This window comes from Fusarium oxysporum, chromosome 10 (genome assembly GCF_000149955.1).
Source record: "Fusarium oxysporum f. sp. lycopersici 4287 chromosome 10, whole genome shotgun sequence".
In the NCBI taxonomy this organism is placed as follows: Eukaryota; Fungi; Ascomycota; class Sordariomycetes; order Hypocreales; family Nectriaceae; genus Fusarium; species Fusarium oxysporum.
The window spans coordinates 420,695-442,682 of NC_030995.1; the positions used below are offsets into that span (position 1 = coordinate 420,695).

Below are 21,988 nucleotides of genomic sequence, written 5' to 3' on the forward strand. Positions count from 1 at the left end.
AAGCAAAAGGATGCATGAAAAGTTTAAATATCGTTGTATTTATCTCATTTCACCCCAACTGCCTACCTTCCACCTGTCACTAAACCCACATTGCCAACTCACTCTTCTTCTCCCAGCCATCTCACATCACCACCCCAGATGAAGTAAAAAAAGGGTGCCATATCATTAAGACAAATACCATAAAAAGGGGCCCAGTGACATTATTTTAACACAGAATCTCTTCTCTTTCTTTCACCAACGATACGGAAAAGCAAGAGCGCATAAAGACAGCAACGACAAAGATTTCAACAATACAAAAAAGACTTTCGAGGTCGACATGCCTCAGATACGTCTGCCTATCTCTTCTCTCTCTCTTTTTCCACAAACTGCCTGCCCACCCGTGTGAATTATCTATCATTTTTGTGTGTGTAATTTCCTCCTCACATCCCCCCTTCATCAACAAGAGTTCAAGTTTTACTTCCCCCGTGGGAAATAAGATAATAAAAGAATTAAGAAAAAAAGAAGAAGCAAAGATATGATAAACAGTCCGGGTATTTCAGCAAATTCGGCGAGTTGTTTTGGTGTGAGGAGTTTGGAAAGGGCGTAGATGAGGATTTGAGGGGTGATTTCTCCGTATGGAGAGGAGGGCTGTTATGATCCTGAGATGTGGTGTAGGCGGGATATCCTCCTTTGCCTCAAGCGTGATAAAGCTTGTAGCCTCTTGATATCGAGACGTAGGTTCGGGAGGAGAAAAGAATTCGGGATCGTTTCGGGATAGTGTGATAGTTGGAAAGCCCTCAGGGTGAAGACGAGAAACGTCGCATGACTCGCTCCTCGTCTACTTCTTAGCCGGAGTCGGAGGGGCCTTGACATTGTTGGACAACCACGCCAGACCCTCGAGAAGACCCTCGCCTGTGGTGGCGCAGCTGGGCACCACGTACCAAACCTTGTCCTTGAGCTTGGAGAGCTGAAGGGCCTCAGTGACTTCTTGGGGTTTCATAGCTGTACCTAGTTAGCGGAATCGTAGCTCGGGGGTTTAAGGGAGACATACCCTCTGCCAAATCTTGCTTGTTGGCAAACACAAGTAGTAGACTGTCCTTCATCTCACGATCGTTGATGATTCGGTGAAGTTCTTGTCTAGCCTCCTCCATTCGGTTCCTATCAGAAGAGTCGATAACGAAGATAAGACCCTGAGTACCTGCACCCCCAAAAAACATCAGCATTGCCTGTCCCCTACGCATTCTTCGGACCGTTATAACTCACCGCTGAAGTAATGCCTCCACAGAGGACGAATCTTGTCCTGGCCACCGACGTCCCAAACGTTAAACTTGACATTCTTGTACGTAACCGTCTCGACGTTGAAGCCGACCGTGGGAATCGTGGTGACGTCCTGGCCCAGCTTGAGCTTGTAGAGGATGGTTGTCTTTCCGGCAGCGTCGAGACCGAGCATGAGCAGGCGCATCTCCTTTGATCCGAAGATCTTGCCCATCATCTTTGAGAACTGGCCGCCCATGATTGCGGCTTGTGTAGAAGGTGTTCGGTTATGTTATTCGGTGTGCGCTCGTGGGTGGTGGTGGTGTGATGGTAGGAATACAAAGGGAGTTTAGTTGTCGTGTTTCGTTTCGAAACCTGCTCGCAGCGCAATGTGTCAGCCTCGCTTCTTGTGTGATACCAATAAGACAACAAAGCTCTCCAACGCAATGGAAGGGCAGAGAATGGCGTGTCGGATTACAACAGGTGTTGATCGTTGTAATTGTTGCTGTCTGACGTTTGTTCGCCAAAGAAGGCGAGAGATCCTGACAAGAGCAATCAAGGCTCCAGATTTCTCGTATCTCCCCGCTGTTGATTCCCACTCTTGTGCTGTTCCGAATCGTTTGTTTGTTGTCGCAGATAGAAAAGACCCAGTACATACAATACACCTTGTGCTGTTGGCTCTTTCGTTCGCGCGTATCGCCACGTTTGTTTGTTTTGTTTACTCGTATCGCAAAGGTCGTTTCGACAAAAAGGGTTCCGAAACTTGGCAGTGTCTTTTGTCGAATGAAGACGTAGACGTTGGAATACTACAGTGCCCTCGAAGAGAAATGGATCTAGTATCAAGCATCAATCAAATCTGGACTCTTCTCTTTTTCCCCCCGTCAGGGGAAAAAAAAGGGACGGACGGGTCAATCCCTCTTGTTTGCTGCTTCCCTTCCCCTGGCCCTGAGCTCCTCTCGGCCTAGCGCCCAGCACGGGGCAACCACGCGGGCGGGGACAATTGACAGCACCAATCCCTTATGACGATAGGCCACTTGGGTCCCCTGTCCAGTCCCTGAAATGAGATACGGTCACTGTAAGGTACCCGGGCGGTCTGGCCTAGAGTGACCTGCCCTGGCTCAAATTCCAGCCATAAACAACCTTACCGACAACCATCAATCTGTTTGTCCATGGCAAGGGTCAACACTAATAACCTCCGAGGCTCTTACTAGCGTAGGCCTCAAATCACTTCACTTCGGTCCTTCGGACAACTTCATATCGTGCCCAATATCAACGGTAATAATACTCGATTGATGCTTGCTATTGCGTCGTAAGCAACTGCTCTATGGACTGTTTTCCTGGAACATATCATGTCCACTGCAACGTTATCATTAAACGCACTGGAGCATAGAACAACTCCTAGCACATATCTCCCGGTAGCAACCTATATTGCGGTGCAGTCGGGCTATGCTCTGTATTCAATCACAAACCTCCTCTCCACCTGTTGTAGTGTTGAAGAGTCGTTCTCCCCCTCAAACTTGAGATTGACCTTGCCGTCGCTGTCCATGCTATGGACCTCCGCCTTGTAGAACGTGGTCGTGTTAGGATACAGCGCTAGCACCACCTTGCCTGATTCCCAATCCTTCAACGTCGACGCTTGACTCTCGGGTGTGATGGGAATCATGCTGCTGGCACTTGATCGGTACTCCTTCTGTTTACTCTGGTCCTCGGGTTCTATATCGAGGACCTTGTATCGTCGGCTTTTGCCTTCACCCATCACCTGCGCGACCTCACCAAGTATCCAGTCTGATGTTGTATCCCCATTCAATGCTTTGGGCTTGAATGCAACTGCGTCGCCTTTTGAGAAAACAACTTTGGACTTGTTATTCCCTGATCCGACACCGCTTCCAACTGACCCCTGGGGCTCGACGCTATCGGCCTTTGGGGGCATGCTGTCACGATCTCGTTCTCTTTCCCTCTCGCGTTCTCGTTCCCGTTCTCTCGCTCGATCACCATATTTTCTTGCTGATCCTCCAATCGGACTCGGTACAGGGGAATCACCAGCCCCGTCAAAGTCATAGAGCGAAGATGCTGCCGCCGCGCTATCTCGAGCATTCCTCTTACCAGGCCCCGCTGCTTGAGCATCCTGCTGTTCCTTAGCGTGCACCACGGCGCGCAACACTTTAAGCTGCTCGATAGTATTTTTGAGTGCTGACATGTTAGCCTCCGAGTGCTTAACCCCTGTCCGACATAGCTGTTCCATCTCTTTCAACGAGTCACTTGGAATCTTCTCCAAGTCCATCGTACCGACTTGTTTATCCATCGTGACGAGTTCGGTAAGACTGTCATTCTCTGCATTGATTCCAGAGACAATCTCCCCCACTTGACTCTTGCACAGCTCCCAGATCTGTACTTCCTCTCCGTGTGAATTACCGTTGTTGCGGTTGGACGCCCGTCCGCTTCTGTTTCGTTGCGACATCTCGCGGTTGTGGCGTTCCGGCTTCACCGACTCCGGCCGCGGGGTATTATGTTCACTTCTCGGTGACCTCTTTGGCGTGCCCACGTCCGACGTAATATCTCGACTATGGTTCTTGGTTCTCGACTTGGTCGGGCGGTTTGGGGTCGAATCTCTGCTCGAAGGATCCTGTCGCTTCGAGCCTGATCGTTTCGGCTCCGGCGTGTTGGAGGACTGGCGCAGAGACTCTTGAAAGCTATTCTCCCTTGAGTGAGTACCGCTTCGCCTGGGCTTTAGGGGAATCTGGTAATAGGGGCCGAGATCTTCTTGGAGGTTCTTGAGTTCGTCCCGCGCAGGCTTCTGCCCGTTAGCCATCCTGCCCCGATACCACCGCCTAAACAGAATGTTGCGATGAGAATCAACCCGAGGAAGGAAACATTATGACGACGAGACGACAATGAACAAACGAAAGCAAGCGCAATAAAAGGGAATTGAAGCGCATAAGATTCATGAATTCAATGAGAAAAAATTGGACTAACCTGAGTTAAGAGAGGCCCGAGTGCTCACAGGCCGAGGCGGGATGGTATGGGGAAGGAAAGGCGACTAAGACAGAAGGCGCGTCGCAGATGAGAAGGGATCGGCAAGGTGAGCAAAAGAGGAGAGAGGCTGTGACAGATTTTATACGTGAATAGAGTTATTATATCATGTCCTGAAATAGAGTTGAGGTATGATTGAAAGCTTATTATTGTTCAATAGTGTAATAGTCGGGTATCATGTCGTGTCGTGTCAATCGTGATGGTGCTTAGTCTTTCTCGCTACAGTTGAGGCTGGTGATCCAATGCCAAGGGAGCATCCTCCGCGGCAGAACAAAAGGCGGTGAGGAAAAGAGGTGCCGCATTTGGAGGGGCTTGAGGGGAAGCTTCCTTATCATGACACCGATAAGGGTGTGAATTCGATATCCAATCATCATTAACACTGTGTCATGATGTCTCATGAACTATAGAGCATGGTGTTGAGATGTAAATGGACAGCATTGATCAGGATGAGAAGTGACTTCAAGTTCAAACTTACACATCATGTCTCGTGGTCTTTACGAATAAGCTTCGAATACAACATGCACCCATACCAAAGTCAATATCAGGCCACAGAATGCCATCATGAATCTTTATTCCTCATTAAAAGTATATCTACCACAAACACCAATTTTCACACTCACATCACTCCAATATCATCTATAGCTTCTGCTTCTCAGAGTCATCGATCTCACAAAACGCCTTGAACGTCGTGAACTCATCATCCTCACCCCCCTCACTCTCAAGCACAAGCTCAGCCGTAGCACCCACAAAGTACACATACCCCTCCTTCATCTCATAGCTCGTAGGTCCAACAGCGATCCTTCCCTTTCCACTCGTGCAGATGACAATGCTGGGTCCTTCGATAGGCTCAAAAGTAGCCTTTGCGCCGTTACCGCGGAGCAGGGTGCGCACGACGCTGAATTCCTCGATGGGGGGGTCGTAGAGTGCCACTGCTGAGCCGGAACTGTAGGCGTTGCGGTTGAGTGTTGCGTAGGGATATTCGGTGGGTGCCATCTTTTGTTGCTCGATGGGCGCAAAGTTGTAGGTCAGCATGTCGACAAGTGTTGTGACGTCTTTGAACTTGGGTGTGAAACCGGCGCGGACGACGTTGTCGGAAGCTGCCATGCACTCCATGATGTCGCCGGAAATGTAGGCGTGAATGTCGTCGGCGACAAGGAACAAAGCCTCGCCAGGCTCCAGTGTGACGAAGTTCAGGAAGAAGAGAACAAAGCAACCAATGTCGTCACCAAATTCGCCGTGTGTTCGCTTCACAAGCTCAGCGAGCTTCTCGCCAGAGGTAGCACGGACACCACCGCCAGCGAAATCAGCGCCCTCCTTCTCCGCTTGCTCAACAAGCTTGGGCATCTGCTCAGCAATATCCTCAGCAGACGACGACATGAGCGCACCAAAAGCCTTCTTCAAGAACTTCTTCTTCTCATCCGTAACACCTTCCTCACCATCCCTGGCAACCTGCGCAAACTCCTTCGCAGCTTCTTCGCCAACAAGCGCTCTCAGCGCAGGCACTGTCTCGAGGAAGTGAGCAATCTCAGTGAGGGGTCGGAAACCGCAGAGACCCTCGAAGGGAGTAATGGCGATGGCCATTTCGGGCTTGTGGTTGTCATCAGGGTAGTTCTTTGCGTCGCGAGCGTGGAGTTGCTCGGCGAGCTTCTTGTTGGGGTGGGCTTGGATCGAGAGCGCTTTTGCGATGGAGAGGACCTTGAAGAGGAAGGGAAGCTTGTTGCCGTAGTGGGAGGAGATGGTTTGGGAGAGGAGGGACTGGTTGTCCTCGCAGAGATCGAGGAGGGTTCGGCCGGTGTTGAGGTCTCGAGAAGGGTTCGAGGGATGAGTTCCCATCCACAACTGTTCAGACAATTGTTAGTATGAGGTACAGACATATATATCATGTAGATGCTCACCTCAGCGTATGGGGTATCAGACTCGATCTTGAGGTCGTCAGAGGGCGTAGCGGCCGCAAATCGCGCAGCGGCAGAATCATTGCCCTTCTTTCCCCAGGCGTACGAGTTAACGCCGCATTGTAGACGAAGTAGAGGAACCTGCATATTTGCGATGTGCGTTGTTGGCGGTGAATGCGACAATGAAGCTGTAGCTTAGCTTGGATGGGTCAAATGTCTAAGAACGAGCGCAAGTCTGTGCCTTTGATGTAAAATCTTCTAAGCTATCAATCGCAAAGAAGAAAATAAAATATCAGGAATTGCAAAGTTGGCCAAACAGAAAACAGACGATGACAGCAGTTATGACGGAGCCCGTGGAGGGGAAGTCATAGCATTACCCATCAGTTACGTTACCCCCCATCACCCAAATTTAGCTCCCCCTCCAGTAAACCACTCTAGCCACTATAACGACGGGACACGAACGTGGTGATTCCGAGCTCTTGTAGGGAAAAGTACCGGAGTAGCACCGTTTTCAGAACGGCCAAGAACCCCGCTGTGGGCCTGAAACTATCGACTCGTCTTTTTCCTATTCTGGGTTGATCTCATCCATGTGATCGTGAGCCTCATTACACGATATCAGGGGTTTTATATTGCAACTAAAAGGGCTCTAATTTGGCGTGATGAGGGCTATTCGATAGTGCCTGATATTTATCTCTCAACTTCCAATTTGGCCAACCGTCATTCGGAAGTTAATTCACAACGAGATTGGTGAACAATGGGTACACATCGTAAAGATACATGTTATTGATAAAGAGCAGACTCAACAATGAGCACTCAATGCTCAAGGTGCTGCATACATGTACACAGGTGCTTCGTCAAACAACGTCAGCTCTTTTATCTAACTCAACTTAGACAAAGTCCAGTCGTTACCCATTATCCGCCCAGTTCCTCCTCTCAATCTTGACTTTCACCATTTTTTGTTGTTCGAAAATAAAGCAATGTACAGACTTATGCACCCAACAGAACAGACCAAAACACCTCATTTCCTTTCTCCCAGAACTCCAAGGTCTGATAACTCATGCAGTCCGGGCCCAATGGTATGACTGTGTTCACCGACGCAGCAACCTGTTTTCCTCTCTTGTACCAAGACTCCAAAATCAAGGGCTGCAAGGCAATACCCTGGGGATAAAACGCCAGAGGAGGCCAAAGGTAAGAAAGAGCGATATTCTGCACGCTTTGACGACCAATCATGCCAATAAAATGGAAAAGCAGAAAGAAAAAACACGTAAGTCATGTATCGGGGTGGGAGATAAGACTCGACCGAGGCGCCACCGTGGCACAAACCAACGCTTGATGTGCTTCTCCGGTGAACGCTGTGCTCATCGTCTTGCGAAATCTCTGGAGGACTAATAGCCTCCCAAGTTGGGGTTGTTCCGACGGCGGGACGATCAATGAGTAATTCGTCCATGGCAAGCGAGCTGATATCGGTTGGACATTCGTCCCATCACAACATATTGTGCGTTTTCGTGCCTCGCCAAGGACCTCAACTCCGTTGGCCCCGTAAAGACCCAAACCATTGCAACAACAGACAGTGGAATGCCCATGGCAATGACCGAATTGCCTGCCCAAAAGAAAACATAGCGCACTGTAAAGCCTCAAAACCGTGTATCAATGCAAGCAAACAATGTACAGTTGTATTAGCCGCAGCTAATCCAAGTTGTCCCGCTTCATACCAAACAGATATCAAGCTCGCAGCGTCCCCGTGGCCTTGCGGTAGCTGTCTGCAGCGGCGTCTGCCCCAACACTTCCAAGATCGCTAGCAGGCATCATGTAAGCTGCAGACTGGTTCGTCATGTAATGCACGTTGCTGTGGCCCAGCGGGAAGGATGATATGCCGCTGCTGTTGAGGGTGGACATGTCGCGACGAGCAGTAGTTGGAGGTGCCGCAGTGACTGAGTTGGTTGTGTCTATGTAGCGGTACGTCATCTCAGGGCCCTGACGCATGGAATCGGCCGGCCCCAACACGGATGCATCCGAAGAACCTGTGTAGGAGTAGTAGTCGTTGCTTGGGCGGCCGTATTGAGAAGCGAGGTTCGCAGGATACGAGGGCAGACAGCCTGAGGTGGAAGACATGCTCGAGGACTCGTAACTTGTGTAACTCGAGGGCGCCTCGGAGGTGCTGCTCACAGGCGACGTATCCGATGTCGAAGCTTGCGACGACTTGCTGCTGCTGCTGTAGATAGAGCTACCAGAATCGTTCTTGTAAGACGACCCCATCGAATTGGGTAGCGCAGTCCGTCCCACTGGTGCGGGCAGTAGCCTGTCCCCTATGTTGACGCTTCCTGGCATGTTCTGGAAACCAAGGCTCTTCGAGTCAGGAGTGAGATTCTGATAACCCAGGCTCTTGGTGGAGTCTGGCATCATGGTCTGGTACGCGAGGCTTCCCGAGTCCGTAGTTACTGGAACAGGTCGATGTACCAAGCTCGTGACATTGTTTCCACCACTGTAGGCGTAGTTTGGTTCCATATCCACGCAGAGGGCAGACTTGCTTGGTGTTCCAGAGGCGATTCGATGGCTGATTGCATAGTCTGAGTCGTGAACTGAGGAGTAGGGTGCTTGGTACATGCTGTTGTAGTAGCTTTGATCATCTGTGTATCCATGACCCCAGGCTGCAAGGGGGCAGTACGGCTTCGCACCATATCCATAGGTAGTAGGGGCACGATAGACAAAGGGATCACTGGTGTAGGATGACACGCCATCAGTATAAGCTGGGGCAGTCGAAGGCAGAGACGACATGGCAGAGCTTCCTCTCGCTTGGTACTGTCGGGAAGCTTCAAGGCTGTAAGAAAAGCCGTCGCTCTTCACAATGGGTGCTTCGTGAGACGCAACCTAGTCCATATTGTAAGTATTAAACCACTGTGACAGCACCCTTTCACGTGAAAACATACTCTGAGGAATTGGCAAGGCTCAAAGCCTGCATTCTTGCAGTTGGTGCATGGTCCTCCGTTGCCAGTATCGCCACTGCAACGAATCTTCCTCTTTCGACACCGACCACACTGAATCTGTTGTTAGCCCGCTACACAACTATGTAAGTCTCGCACACACACCACACACCAGGTAAGGAAGGGGATGGGGGAGATTTGCACTTACTGCTACCGCGATGCGCTTCCTCTGGGGGGTCACATCGTCGTCCCTCTCGCTCATGATGGTTGTCCTTGAGTCAGGATGGATGGGAAAGGCGGCCCCCCGACGCTCCGGGTATGAGAAAAAATTCACCCGATTCGGCCCATATCGCCGCGGATCTGTCGAGTAACAGTTTGGACTGACCATTGTGCCGGCCCAGTTACGGGTACTCGAGTAGTGAAAACGAAAGACTAGAGTCTAATTCAAGACTCAGAGTGGGTGCCTGTCAAACTGCCTCATAGAGATTGACAATCTTCCTTGTTGGGTGATGTCTTATCACAGGAGTAGTCTCAAAAAAGATCCCACGGCTGTCAAAAGACAAAGTCTAATGCTCGAAGACGTTCCCGGATTGCAAGCACTCGTCCGTCGGGACTTTCAACAAGGAAGGATCTATAGGTGAACAATGGGTTTGTTGCCGTCGATTTGTTGAACAGTTGAGTGAAAGATTAAGATTACCAGTTCCCGTCAACTTCGGCTTGACAGAACTTGGGTTTTTTTGAGAAAGCAGAAATCAATAAGACCGAAAGAAACAAGAGATCCAAAGACCAGAAGATCTGCAGCCGATGGCATCCTGATATACTCCGTACCACTGACTTAGACCACTCCTGGGTATGGCCGTTTGGATCGTGTTTGCTTCGCCCAAGCTCAACTACGACTTCCTCCTCCTGCCAATAAACGGCCCTAATCTTTGGCAGCACCGAGTAGATCCACTTCAAACAGGGAGTATAGAATCATCGAGGCACCTCCTCCGGTGCTCTGTGGAATGGAGGGACACCTCGTACAACAGATGACATTTGCCCAGAGCCCTCAGCGTCCTCCTCACCTATCAGCGCTGCGCAAAAAATGTCTGGCTGGAGGCTACTAGCTATGCGAGAATGCCACGGGTAACAACAGATGGCTTGCATGATGGCAGGATTGCCATGAGGCAGCGATTCCCTTACTATCACCGCATTGAGGGAGCGAATCCAAACAGCGAATCCAAACGGGTTTCCAACCTAAAATGGCAGCCGGATGTAGTCGATCGGTCTTGGGCTTCCCCAGATCGTATGAGATGGAGACGGCCTGGGCTGAACTGTCCAGAACCTGAAACGAGCATCCCCACACGGACTGTCTCTGTCTGTAGTGGACTGAGTCGTGTTGAAGTCATAGATATTGCTCTTGAAGTATACAGTTGAGGGTGCGACTGTGCTGCCATGCCATACGACACTTGAAGCGAGACGTCGGCCGATAAGCAAGCCCGTGCAGATATGACACTGCAACAACCGAGCTAGTCGAAGATCCTAATCCGTTTTGTTTGTCAAACAGCTCTTGTTCCTGTCTTGGAACAATGGAAGCACTCAAGCTGTAGTCAAGACGAGAACCGCCTAAGCCCATATCAGCAAACAGATATTATGTCTGGGGCAGCAGTATGCAAACCCTACCGAGACACAAAACCTTGACAGACAAGGTCAGGCCTGCAATGAAACCAGGAAACCCAGTTGTGAATCTAAACCATTGACTGATCCAGCCTCCATCAGAACTTGGAGTGCAGAGATATCTTTCGCTTGTCGCGCAACGTACGCTAGTCGTCAAGAAATGTAGTTACTTGCTGCTTGTGATCCAGTTGTGTAACAGGCGTGAACTACAGTAATCGATAGGTACTTCGGTATATGAAGCACGCACAGTAGGCTTTCAACCTTGAAGCTCTGGACCTTGTCCCCTTGTAATTGTCTTGTCTGATCTTGTCTTATAGACGGGTCATCTACAATCCAAGCTATCGATCGACGAATCTTGATAGAGTTGCAGTCTTCTTAACCTGGTAGCTGGGTGGTGGTAGGCCTATAATCCTTGCTGGTGTGTGCAGTTTCATCAAAGCCAAGATGCTGTTACAGACACCAACGTTTCGACAACAAACACCTGGAAACGTGGCTAAGAAGGCATCTAATGCTGCCGCCCATAGAAACTCTTCCCGTCAGTCCAGGGGCGAAACTGAGGCACAAAGTCACCTCACACACCACAGCAGCCATCATAGGCCATTGAAACGCTTTCTGACTTGCTTTTGACGTTGCTCCATGAATTTTCTTTTCTCACGGCGAGGCTCTGCATGTGTAAGGTACAGGATTCTGCTCTAAGCCCCACTCAAAATGCAGTATCCTGTGGCCTTCGTTTGTTTGCATACTCTGATGCTGAAGATTGGTCCCAACACAAAAATGAAAGGCAGCACACAAACGGCATAGAAAATGATCACAGCTTGACGAAAGAAGGTATGCCACCGTGGCGATGGTTGCACAAGAATACATCTCCACAAATGAGCTGAGAGCATATGTGTTGTCCGGTATTAGATCTGCAGAACTGGGATCCAAAGGCTAACTTTCCAGATGTCCAAGAGCTACCAACATGTAAAAGCAAAGAGTAGCAGACAGGGCTCTTGTCCACATTGGGGACAGGCCGCCAAACGGTGCGTGTCGGTGCGAGTGTAAATATAGTATGAAGCCAGAACCCGTATTGAAACGGCCAAGAGGGGGCATTGCAGAAATAAAACCAAACACTGACCACGTCCAGAAACCATGGGAGCCGATAGGACTTCTAGGTCCGATGACTTGCAGTTGGAACAAGCTTGAATTCGTGGCTGCGCATCGAGAACAGACTTCGGTAAAGACGCCACGAGAGACAAATGCTCTTTTGCAGGCGTTCGCTACCAGTGGCGGAGGTCTTGCTTGCATCAAACGCATAGGGCTTCGAGCTAATGTTTTATGGTCGAGCTGACACCTTCGGGGCTCTTCCAAGGCTGAGACACGATTCCACATCGGTGGCGCTGTTCGAGTGAATATCCCCAAACAATAGAACTGTCTTAAGTAGTAGAGGCAGAGACAAGGTCGTTTGTGAAATATCTCGTCTCCAAGTCCATTGATCAAACGAGGCTTGTACGAAGAATCTCAAACTTGACGCAGTAACATAGACATCGTTCGATGTCTTCACTTCATTGCATAGCTGGATCAAACAGCCGTTCTTTTGAGTCAAGGCCGTTTCAATTGGTTCTGGGGCAAGTCTTCTCAAGTCAATAAACAACCGTCTATCGTATCGAGACTCAATCATGTCCCAAACTGCATACACGGTACAGCGAGATAAGCAGACTCGCTTCTTTCCTCTCTCCTCTACGGCTGCCACACAATCTGTGAGAAAACAGCGTCAGTTCTCAAAAGAGAAGACGGTCCGTGATAATACAGCAGGCGCAGCATCCAGGGCGGAAATTTCTTTCAGCAATAACCCGACGAAGATGCTGTTCACCCAACTGTCATTTAAGGGTGTGACGCATGAAGCTGCGTCTACCCGCGCTGTACTTCCACCAACACATACTATTGGTCACTCAGCCAAGGGGTTCACCCAGAAGTCTCTCGTGGCCCACTAAAGGACAAGGATAGACTGCTTGATGGCTGACCAAAACACCGTTCAACTGGGATTCTATACCCTTGGTTGTAATAATGATCTGTAGCAATCCGCAAAACAGTCGCGGGGAAGCTCGATATGAAGATCCGGGGGTTGGATCACATGCAGAGAACAATCTGAAACTGCTTCCTTAGCAGAAACATCACAAGGCCGCTGGGCCTATATTGATTCTATGTCGGCTCCCGTTGGAGACTGAAATCGCAGTCAAGCCCGCCCCATGGCCGCTAAACCCGGCGGACGGGGCTTTGGCGTCTCGCAGTTGCACATCTCGACAAGTTTTGCCTGAATAATTCCATGCTTGTACATGGCGTGTCGGCGTCACTACATGTACCAAAGTCCACAACACTGATCGATTAGAGCTTACCATTTTGCCGTCTTGTTGACGGATGAGTCCCCGAGCTATGTATGACCAAAGCTGCAATGAGGCAATTGCCAGGCAACATTGCTTCTGCTTCGGCCATCGGTCCTCAAAACCCGTAGCTCGTGTTGTTGAGAGATATCGGAGTACCTCAGCGTAGTACAGCCAGTCGTCCCCAGTCATTGTTACCAGTACCGAGCTCATTGGCGATCTGAGACAACCGTGTTGATCCATCTGGGTACCCTGGGCAGCAGCCGCATCTCTCAGCCCAGAGCCTGTTCAAGGAATCTTCGTTGATAAAGACAGCTCAGGTGACAGGGTTTAGGGCTTGACGCTTATCGAATAAGCCCAAGCTCGGCCGTAACAAGCCTTACTTGGGGTGTTACATAGTCTTCGATGTGGTGAGAGCATGGCGGTCTCACCCCCGTGCGCCCTGCATTGATGAGCTGGAAGTTGTGCCCGCCCGTGTCTCTAGAAGGCACAGGAGAAGCAAGCATAGCCGAGAATGACGGGTTTTTGATCCATAGGTAGAGAAGCAGCGACAGGTTCTGGAGTATTCGACTGAATGACAGACAGCCAGCAAGCTCGTACAAAATACAGTATTTGGATGTAAAGCCAAACATGTTGTGGCGTGGTGATCTATAATGTCTGGATGCTTTGACGAGAGTGGATTCCCCTTGCTGGGCGTTGTGATCTGCTGAACGTCCAAAAGAGACCTGTCAGGTATGACAACATCAAAAGTGTTGGTAGAAGCGTAGGGATATCGCCGGCAAGCGATGCCATGGCAAAAAGAGATGGGGTAGGCCCGGAGATCCCATCCAGAGCGACGCTGTGGTCGCTCAACAGCGGGAGACAGATCCTCCCCGCCGACCCACGGTCATCGGTACATTTCGGTCAGAATAACATCGCTCATGCGTAGACGGTGTTCAGTGTGTGTTCAACTGAGTAGTCCACATTGTCTTCCGTTGCTTGGAGAAGAAATTCCGGTGAAGGACCGTATGTGAGATGAGAGGAAGTTGGTGTTTGCATATCACGAAGTAAAGCATTGAATTCAGCGACGAGGTTCTCCTTCAAGGTAGCTGTCAAACTCGTGTTATGGGGATATTCCATTTTCGTGTAATGCCGTACGATGCATTCCGTATTAAAATTAGCTGAAGCTGTTGCATAGCAGAGTAACGCTAAGCGCTTGCCGTCAATGGTATTGCGCCTCAGTACGCCAGTGCTTGTGAGGGTTGCACTGCTGTATTGTGTTTCGCAATCCACCAGTCCTTCCTTATCTCCTTGGCCTGCGATCATAATCGTCCCGTCCAAATCGATCCCTTTCTTTACCTCGGTCTCGACGATCGTGGCCACGGTCCCGATATCGGTTTCTATCATGATCTCTATCGCGCCGGTCGCCTTGACGGTCATCTCGTGGTTTGCGATATCGATCCCGACTTCGATCTCTTGGCCGCGGACTCCGACTCCGACTCCGACTTCGTCGACGTGATGGCCCTTCATCATCCTGAGATCTTGGAGGAGGCGCATCATCCTTCTCCTGTTTCTGTCCACCGCGCCCCAGTCTGCCTTTCATTTCCTCTTCCCCGTAGACCATTCTGTAATTACCACCCGTAATCTTTTCTCCCTCATCTCGGTATTGTCGGCGCTTCTCGAGCTCATCGACACCTCCCCATCCGCCTCGGTGAGCAGTCGCCCTTCGCTTGCTGTTCGTATCCCTTCGCCACACATCGCTCAGTTTGCTGACACTCTGAGAGAAGTCCACATGAATGCGTCGATCGTCGATGAGAACATCTTGCATCTTGAAGTAGGCTGCCTCACATGACGCCTTGTCCTCGAATTCGATGAATGCATATTGTAAACTGTCGCCAGTCTTTTGGTCTCTGATAACTTCACAACTCAAAATCTTGCCGAAACGGCCAAAGATGAGCTCCAAATCTTCGTCGCCAGTCACGGGGTTCAGTTTGCAAACGAACAAAACGTTCTCAGGAGGCTTGACCTCTGCAAACGGCAAATCTCCCATCATTTCCAGAGTGAGAGCTTGCGCCTGTGCCTCGCGATTGCGACGCCTCCTTTCCAACTCTTCCTCATCGACATTGTCATCTGCGTGCAATGCTGCCTCGTCTTCGATTCGAACAGTCTTCAACTGCTGGGCGGTCGGAGGGGGACTTGAGCTCGGTTCTCTCAAGCCAGGCGGGTCAGGGTAGGGATCGTCCAGAATAACCGTATGCTTGATTCGAATGTCGATAAGCGGGTAGCCCTTCTCGTCCACAATCGCTTCATTGATCTTGTCCAGTACTTCAAAGCCTTCGACGACCTTTCCAAAGATCGCTGCCTTTCCGTCCAAGTAGTCTGTGTCTTCGCCCAATGTGACAATAAACTGAGATCCAGCCACTCGTGTATCAGGATCGGACTGGAGGGGGGCTGTAGCCATGCTGACTGTTCCTCGCTCCAAGTGTTTCAACTTGGGGTGGAAAAAGGCTGGGAATGTTCGTTTCGCTGGGTCGCCGGATACGTGACCCCATATTGAAGAGCCGCCATCGGAATCTTTGGACAGAGGGCCAAGAGGATCGCCGGTTTGGAAGGAGAAGTTCTTCTGTACAGAGTGAACAGGTGAGAAGTTGTAATACTTGACCTTGCAGAGCTTCAGAAAGCTATATCATCTGTTAGTTCAGACTCGGTGATAGAAACAAGGTGGCATCGGGATGACTTACTTTTCGCAAAGTTTGGGTGCATGGTCGACCAGAAGATCGATGACAATGTCACCTTCGCTGGTCTCCAAGAGAACTGACATGATAATCAGCGGTATCTCCTCTTTTACGCGACGCCGAATCAATTGATTCAATGCGAAAAGAGGTTGTGAAGAGAAGGACGCGTTCTCCCAAGAATAGATGGAAGGTTGAATGATGTAGCTGCCCCAAGCCACTGTCACGAAGGTTTCGAGAAGGAGCGCTGAGAAGGCGCCACAGGTGGCGGCGATAAAATTACATAATCACACGATGACTTCAAGTTCACCAGAACAGCATGCCATATCCATTCGTGACGAGTATTACGAGACTAGACATTTTTCTGAAGAGTTTCTATCACAGCTCTTATGTCATGTATCTCGATACCACGTACGCACTGGCCCCCAGCGTCTCCCTTCTTATTTCAACGATACTCAGTCTTACATCGGGATATTCCACTTAGACGTTCCTAACTTATTGAACAATTTACGTCTTGGCGTGCTCTCTATAACTGAGCAACTTCTTTTCTGAGATTCTCACGCTGTCCTATCAACCAGTTTTCTACACCGTGCGCCTCTCACAGGGTCAAAGAAGAAATCATGATCTCCATCGCGCACCAACAACTCCCTTCCAGACAAGAATCTACAACATGTCTAGCAGGCTCAACTACCGATACTCTATCATGTGGAACAAACTCCAAGAAAACAGCTCTCAGTTTAATCCACATCCTTGTTTTGGTCAACCCACAAGAACCGCTAAAATGACGTTTTAGCAAGACCTCTTATCCCTCAAACGAAAAAAAGTTTTCCTCTCGCTCAGAACCATGATTCTGTATTCTTGATATAGAAGAGAGTGCCAAGGAGGCGTATACATGGAGCAAAATGTCCGGATCGCCGAAGGCCAAACCACATGACGGGCAAGGATTCGTGTTTCTAGGTGAGACTCTTTGTTTCTGGAAGGTGAAGCTATCCCGATCTCGATGTTCCTGCGCAGTTGACCTGTTTACGTCATATCACGTCAAGGCTCTGGTTTGACAGTCCGGGATAAAGCATCATGGTTAATCCTATCAGATATGTGATAAGATTGGTCTCGGCCGTTTGAAGAAACACCGTTGGAGGAGCGTTGTCGTTTTGCTGTGATGATCGACAACGGGTTGAAGTCATTCCCATCGGTGATCTGAGGTGACGTCTCGGTGAACCGTGTAGAAAGTCATTCACGGGAGCGCTAGGGTAGACTTCCCGGTACGTCTTCGAGGCTCAAAGTGGATTGAGGATCATGGTTATCCTGCTTCATGTAAGACGGGAATGACATGGTTTCCCCATAATGACAACCTTGCTTCGCCTTCAGCAATGACTGTTCACCCAGAGCAACTGCTTAACCATCTCAGTCAAAGTTCAAAGGTTGTTCTTTATCCAGTGATGTAACAATCACTAGAACCAAACCGCCCAGGCCACCCTACAGCATCATAGCATCCGCGCTTTGCCTTCAGCTTGTGCTGTGCTGTAATACATCGAAAAACCTGCTTGTCCATTAACGTCACAGTCCCTGGCGGTCATGCTACAGTACCACACACTCACCTACACTCAACATCTTTCACCTCTCGGTGTGCACAACCTAGTCGATCCTCAGCCCCAGACCACATCAGCGGTGTACGCAGTGGCAAAAACTGAATTCCCCGATCTTGATCGATTAAGCCCAAGCGCACTGGTAGCTCATATCAGAGACATTCTTAGCGCAGAACCGTTATCGCAAAAGAAGCGCCCGGGCGCTTAATTAGTTAGAAAAAAAAATCTTGGGCTAGCGAGTGTGCACGAGATGATCTTCATTTCCCCCAACGGGTTTTTGATGCAGCAGGGGGGAGGACTCAAAGGAGGGACGATCTTTGTGGGTAAGACGCGTGTTTTTTCGCTATCTATTTTTTGCAATTCCAATAACAGCGAGCGGGGCCGGCCGAACGTGCATTTGGGGGAGAGAGAAGTTCGGGGTAGAGAAGTGTAATTGGATGTTTTGCATTTTGGGGTCATAGCATTCTTGGAGTTTAATGTGGTAGACCGGGTGATGATACCCGGGAATGCAGTCACTTTACAGAGATGGAAGTTGGATTGATAAGGTTGTTTTGCGAAATTGCATTCATTTGCATTGTTTGATGCTATCGCTAACAAGACTAACTCCTCCTCGGGAGATCTTCATGATGATAATAAACTTGTGGCGTTTTTTCATGCCTCCGAGATCCAGCGTGGCTTTCGCAAGAATGTAAATGAAAGGTTAAAAAGAAAAAGCCACGGAACGATCCCGCGATATGCAGTTGGTTCTGTAGAACCTAAAGTCAAGTAATAGACAAGAAGTGAAGACTGTGTGTAAGTGAAGTGGGTATGGGGAATAAATAAAGACGAATAGACCCCCCAAAATCGCTTTCTCGCAAGGCATGCTGTAGTATTTCCCTAATCCGATATTGCCCAGAATGTAAGAATGTGAGCTTTTCCCTTCTCTTCCCAGCTCGAGTTGAGACCGTAAACGCCTTCGCCAATGCAAATAAAAAGACAAAAGAGAGGTATTAGAATTAATGCCAAGTTTTGTTGTGTTGGGGGGCGTATGTTTGCCACCGCGTAAGTCAGCCATTGACATTGCGTGAGTATGTGTCGATATGATGTGATGGCGAAAAGAATACGAGTAAACATTTTCGGTTTTACTCGTTTCCAGAGCTTCGTCTCCTTCGTCCGCTACGAAGCTCCTTCTCAGTCTCCATGAGTCTTGTCTGCACCCATGTCCTAAACGCCCGATCGGCGCGAACACTACTGCAGTTGAGAAGCTCTGTCAAAGTGCGCTTGATACTCTCGTTGACCTCGGAGAGGCGCTGCTCCTCTGCCGAGATCTCGTAGATGGTCTCCTCATCAGGAATCGTGGTAAGTTCATTGCGGTCTTCCCAGCCGCTGCACCGGGCGTGAGAGCGCGAGTGGTGTCGTCCGCTCCGGGAGTGGCGCTTCGGTGAGGGCGGGAGCGAGAGGGATGATGAGGAGGATCGGGTTGGCGATGTGGATGGTGAGGAATTGTGGGAACGGATTGACATGTTGAATTCGGGTCGGATCTGGTCGAGGCGATCGCATAGTTCTTGGTGTTGCTCTGTCAGAAGCATGTACTTCTGAAGAGCAAGGGTATATGATTGTGCGCCGGTGGATGCCATTTTTGATGCTGGACTTGTTGAATATGAAGCTGGTGTACTACTGATGCTTGATACTGATGTTGATCGGTTGTGCCCGGAGAAGAAATGGGGTCTCACGTCTAATGACGAGACCATCGAAGCGATTATGTAGTAATTGGTAGGAGGATGTATAAGTTGGGGTCGCGGTTATAGTGTCGTCGCGAACACTTAGAGTCGGGTCGTCCAGTGTATAAATATTCTTATGGCCTTTGACGGTGCAGCATATCGTAAATGCAAGCTGCAATGTAAGATGTAGGTACTAGGTGTCGATCGTCGGATAATACGTCGTGGTTGCTCAAGGCTGAAGGGGGCCAATCTCAAGCTTGTATAGAAAACGTGTGGGTGGTATATGATAGGAGCTTGGAATGTCCACGATACACGAGCAGTCAACTGACTATATGTGAGAGTAAGAAGGATGAGTATGGGGAAACAAGAATTGAAGTGACGGGGGTGCTTGGTGTAGTTATACTGAAGCTTGTCGATGGATGATAAGAAGTAGTATGATGCTCATGTTACGGGGGGAGCAGGGTGCTTCATTAATAAAGATATGGATTGGCACTCCCGCTAGAATAGCTGCGCTACGGTCGATGCGGTATGTAACTTACGGGAGGGGTCAGTAAATAGATTGGAACTGGACTGAACTGATCGAATTTGAGTGAAGCTTGTAGGGGTAGGTTTGAGTAGGGGTGAGTATCAAATGTACCAAGTACGAGATCCAGGTACACCAGTCCCCAAGCCTTGGAATGGGAAATGAAGGGGAATCTCCAGGTCTCAACCAGCGAGTCAGCACCAGGAACCGCCATGTCTGGAAGTAGAAAATACACTCATCATCCCCCCTGTCCACCATTTAGAGCCCTTGTCCACTGTAAGTCTAGCTCTCACACTCTGTTTTTCTCTCTCTCGTCTTGCTTGTTCATTATGAGTTAAGACTGTGTGGTTCTAGCCGCTGAACGGCAAACTTGCACTCACTGAAGCTAGCCCGAAGCCACGGGGGAGGGGGCCGGCCCCCTCCTATTGGGATACCTGGGAAATCAAGACGAGAGGGAAGAACAGGGATTGACCAGAAGATCCTGGGCAGGGCATCAAGCTTTGGTTGTGGATCCGCTGGCGATGTGACGGGATGCGCTGCGATTATGATGTGTGCGGTGGGTGGTGTGAAGCCCTTTTTTTAGACTGGCCTAACTTCCACTGTATTCAGGTTGGCACAGTGTTATTCCCAGTTCTTGAAGCTCTTGAACAGAATGGAAGGGTCTGATAAGTTCTCACCGGGTTCTTTGGGTTGGGTTACTTTGGTGAGTTGTCGTTGACAACGTTAATCGCCGTGTGGCTCTCGCGCCATCATCCACCTCAATGAGCATGATTTCAGATGTTGATATCAAGACATTTCATGTCTTGCTATTCCCAGAAACGGTTGGTTGCTTACAAGCTCACCCAACTAGCAGCTAACCGATGTTCCAGGACATGAGACAGCGAGGTTTTTCTTATTCATAAGTCTTCGATTCAGACTCGATCTAGAGCTCTTTTCCTTGTTTGATGTTACTGTAGATATACCATAGCGTACGTGGAAAGTGGATTGATTCCCCATTGATATGGAGACGCAAACACGTTCGTCTTGCTATGCTTCCCCGGTTGAGCCCGGTCCGGAGTTTGAGCGAGATACAGTAGATATGGCTGATATTGAAGCACCATGCAGCACTTGCCAAAGGTAGGCAAGAATACTGGGACCTCTATTCTACGCGATAAAAATACTTAGGTGAACTATCATAAGTTTAGGGGCTTCTTTGACGAGTTTATTTTGGCACCTTAATTTAAGGTCTGAAGTTTTCTTGCTCCCCGGGGCTTGCCTGCTTACTGCACACTATACGAATATTGATTGCTTGGCAGCGACATCTCCTCCAATAAAGTACAGCACCGAAGCTGTCAATTCCCCCTCACGTCCTCATGCGATTGATAGTGTTCTACAAAGAGCAACTCTTATGTAAAATAACTCGTCCAATTCTTGTGCCGAGGACTTTGTGGCGCCGGGGATAGTAAATGGTGCCCGTGCCATGGACGATTGGTGTTGAGCCCTTTAATTCCTGACCGGCATTCTCACAAAAAAACAGTGGATTCTGCTTCTCCAGGTCTTTTACAATCTCTGCAGCTTCTAAGAGATCCTTTCCCTGGGGTCACCGCCTGACCCCACGTGCAGAATATTCTGCAGCCGGTGAAAACAAGTGATTGCCTGATAAACAGAACGTTGCAGTAGTTCCAAAAACCGGCAATGCAAGAAGAGGTCACGATGGGAAAATGCGGCGTGTTTGATGATATCCGCACGTACTCTAGATAGAGGATTTGCACATGGAGGGCTTGGGTGCTGCACTGTGCCGCTGAGCTGGGGTGATAAGGCACTCCAATTCCAATTCAGTGGTGAATGGATGCCCTGTTTCCCGGGCTGCAACCCTTCCCCTCACTCAAAACTGTAAAGCAGTTAGAAACGGCTACAGGCGGGAGTTTTTCGTGGGTTGATAACGAGATATCGTGGGGTGATTTGGTGTTGCGAACAGGTTCCATCGTGACGAATTGCCCGGCTGCTTGCGGACTTGATACAGCTATGGAGAAAGAAACTGTAACAGAACAGTACAACGCGTAATCCCCAATTCCCCGTCCTTGAAAAAGTTGTGGACTCTTGCTTGACCCTTGTATCCTCACGATAACGATTGAGGTGCTGTCCCCGGCTGCAGAGTAAATTGAAGGTCAAGGATAAGCCCCTGCAAGAGTAGAGCTCTTCCCGAAATAAACAAGGGAGCTTAAGATGAGACGAAAAATATACATTCTAAGTATATTTTCGTTCTTTTCCTTGATTCACATCACAGCTCAACGCAATTCAATTGATGCAACATGGATCATCAGTTGATTTTCAGGGGCGTTGCTCTCTCTCATCGTGATCGACTTGCTTGCATAGCCGATTGCCGACGGATTGGTG

At 49.4% G+C, this 21,988-nt stretch overlaps 9 protein-coding genes across 13 annotated transcripts; 1 reads left to right on the forward strand and 8 right to left on the reverse strand.

Moving 5' to 3' along the window:
- Window positions 1–3: 3 nt before the first annotated feature.
- FOXG_13731 (ADP-ribosylation factor 6) lies at window positions 4–2,192 on the reverse strand. 2 transcript variants are annotated; one of them, XM_018393726.1, is made up of 4 exons: window positions 1,892–2,192; window positions 1,243–1,608; window positions 1,031–1,177; window positions 4–981 (listed from the first exon to the last, which is right to left on the reverse strand). In XM_018393726.1, the coding sequence occupies exons 2-4, from the start codon at window positions 1,490–1,492 to the stop codon at window positions 818–820; spliced, it is 561 nt and encodes a 186-aa protein (XP_018253041.1). In that variant the 5' UTR covers window positions 1,493–1,608; window positions 1,892–2,192; the 3' UTR covers window positions 4–817. The 2 variants fall into 2 exon arrangements, with proteins under 2 accessions (XP_018253041.1, XP_018253040.1); XM_018393725.1 differs by having other exon boundaries at window positions 1,243–2,192.
- A 27-nt stretch (window positions 2,193–2,219) lies between these two features.
- On the reverse strand, window positions 2,220–4,647 carry FOXG_13732 (SAGA-associated factor 29). 3 transcript variants are annotated; one of them, XM_018393729.1, is made up of 2 exons: window positions 4,207–4,647; window positions 2,220–3,923 (listed from the first exon to the last, which is right to left on the reverse strand). In XM_018393729.1, exon 2 carries the CDS (start codon window positions 3,689–3,691, stop codon window positions 2,678–2,680), a length of 1,014 nt encoding a protein of 337 aa, XP_018253044.1. In that variant the 5' UTR covers window positions 3,692–3,923; window positions 4,207–4,647; the 3' UTR covers window positions 2,220–2,677. The 3 variants fall into 3 exon arrangements, with proteins under 3 accessions (XP_018253044.1, XP_018253043.1, XP_018253042.1); XM_018393728.1 differs by having other exon boundaries at window positions 2,220–4,024; XM_018393727.1 differs by having other exon boundaries at window positions 2,220–4,061.
- Window positions 4,648–4,753: 106 nt separating this feature from the next.
- Window positions 4,754–6,606, reverse strand: FOXG_13733 (mannose-6-phosphate isomerase). Its single transcript, XM_018393730.1, has 2 exons — window positions 6,159–6,606; window positions 4,754–6,102 (listed from the first exon to the last, which is right to left on the reverse strand). The coding sequence occupies exons 1-2, from the start codon at window positions 6,300–6,302 to the stop codon at window positions 4,900–4,902; spliced, it is 1,347 nt and encodes a 448-aa protein (XP_018253045.1). The 5' UTR covers window positions 6,303–6,606; the 3' UTR covers window positions 4,754–4,899.
- Window positions 6,607–7,119: 513 nt separating this feature from the next.
- On the reverse strand, window positions 7,120–9,398 carry FOXG_13734 (uncharacterized protein). Its single transcript, XM_018393731.1, has 3 exons — window positions 9,285–9,398; window positions 9,083–9,210; window positions 7,120–9,023 (listed from the first exon to the last, which is right to left on the reverse strand). The coding sequence occupies exon 3, from the start codon at window positions 8,928–8,930 to the stop codon at window positions 7,878–7,880; it is 1,053 nt and encodes a 350-aa protein (XP_018253046.1). The 5' UTR covers window positions 8,931–9,023; window positions 9,083–9,210; window positions 9,285–9,398; the 3' UTR covers window positions 7,120–7,877.
- A 2,992-nt stretch (window positions 9,399–12,390) lies between these two features.
- Window positions 12,391–12,705, forward strand: FOXG_21241 (uncharacterized protein; the record flags this gene model as incomplete). Its single annotated transcript, XM_018401549.1, has 1 exon — window positions 12,391–12,705. The coding sequence occupies one exon, from the start codon at window positions 12,391–12,393 to the stop codon at window positions 12,703–12,705; it is 315 nt and encodes a 104-aa protein (XP_018253047.1).
- Window positions 12,706–12,885: 180 nt separating this feature from the next.
- Window positions 12,886–13,335, reverse strand: FOXG_13735 (uncharacterized protein; the record flags this gene model as incomplete). Its single annotated transcript, XM_018393732.1, has 1 exon — window positions 12,886–13,335. One exon carries the CDS (start codon window positions 13,333–13,335, stop codon window positions 12,886–12,888), a length of 450 nt encoding a protein of 149 aa, XP_018253048.1.
- Window positions 13,336–14,010: 675 nt separating this feature from the next.
- On the reverse strand, window positions 14,011–14,211 carry FOXG_21242 (uncharacterized protein; the record flags this gene model as incomplete). The annotated part of the gene is made up of 1 exon (XM_018401550.1): window positions 14,011–14,211. One exon carries the CDS (start codon window positions 14,209–14,211, stop codon window positions 14,011–14,013), a length of 201 nt encoding a protein of 66 aa, XP_018253049.1.
- Window positions 14,212–14,374: 163 nt separating this feature from the next.
- On the reverse strand, window positions 14,375–15,892 carry FOXG_13736 (peptidyl-prolyl cis-trans isomerase-like 4; the record flags this gene model as incomplete). Its single annotated transcript, XM_018393733.1, has 2 exons — window positions 14,375–15,752; window positions 15,813–15,892. The coding sequence occupies 2 exons, from the start codon at window positions 15,890–15,892 to the stop codon at window positions 14,375–14,377; spliced, it is 1,458 nt and encodes a 485-aa protein (XP_018253050.1).
- A 311-nt stretch (window positions 15,893–16,203) lies between these two features.
- On the reverse strand, window positions 16,204–20,127 carry FOXG_13737 (uncharacterized protein). 2 transcript variants are annotated; one of them, XM_018393734.1, is made up of 2 exons: window positions 17,402–20,127; window positions 16,204–17,343 (listed from the first exon to the last, which is right to left on the reverse strand). In XM_018393734.1, exon 1 carries the CDS (start codon window positions 19,117–19,119, stop codon window positions 18,511–18,513), a length of 609 nt encoding a protein of 202 aa, XP_018253051.1. In that variant the 5' UTR covers window positions 19,120–20,127; the 3' UTR covers window positions 16,204–17,343; window positions 17,402–18,510. The 2 variants fall into 2 exon arrangements, with proteins under 2 accessions (XP_018253051.1, XP_018253052.1); XM_018393735.1 differs by having other exon boundaries at window positions 17,408–19,910.
- Window positions 20,128–21,988: the final 1,861 nt, after the last annotated feature.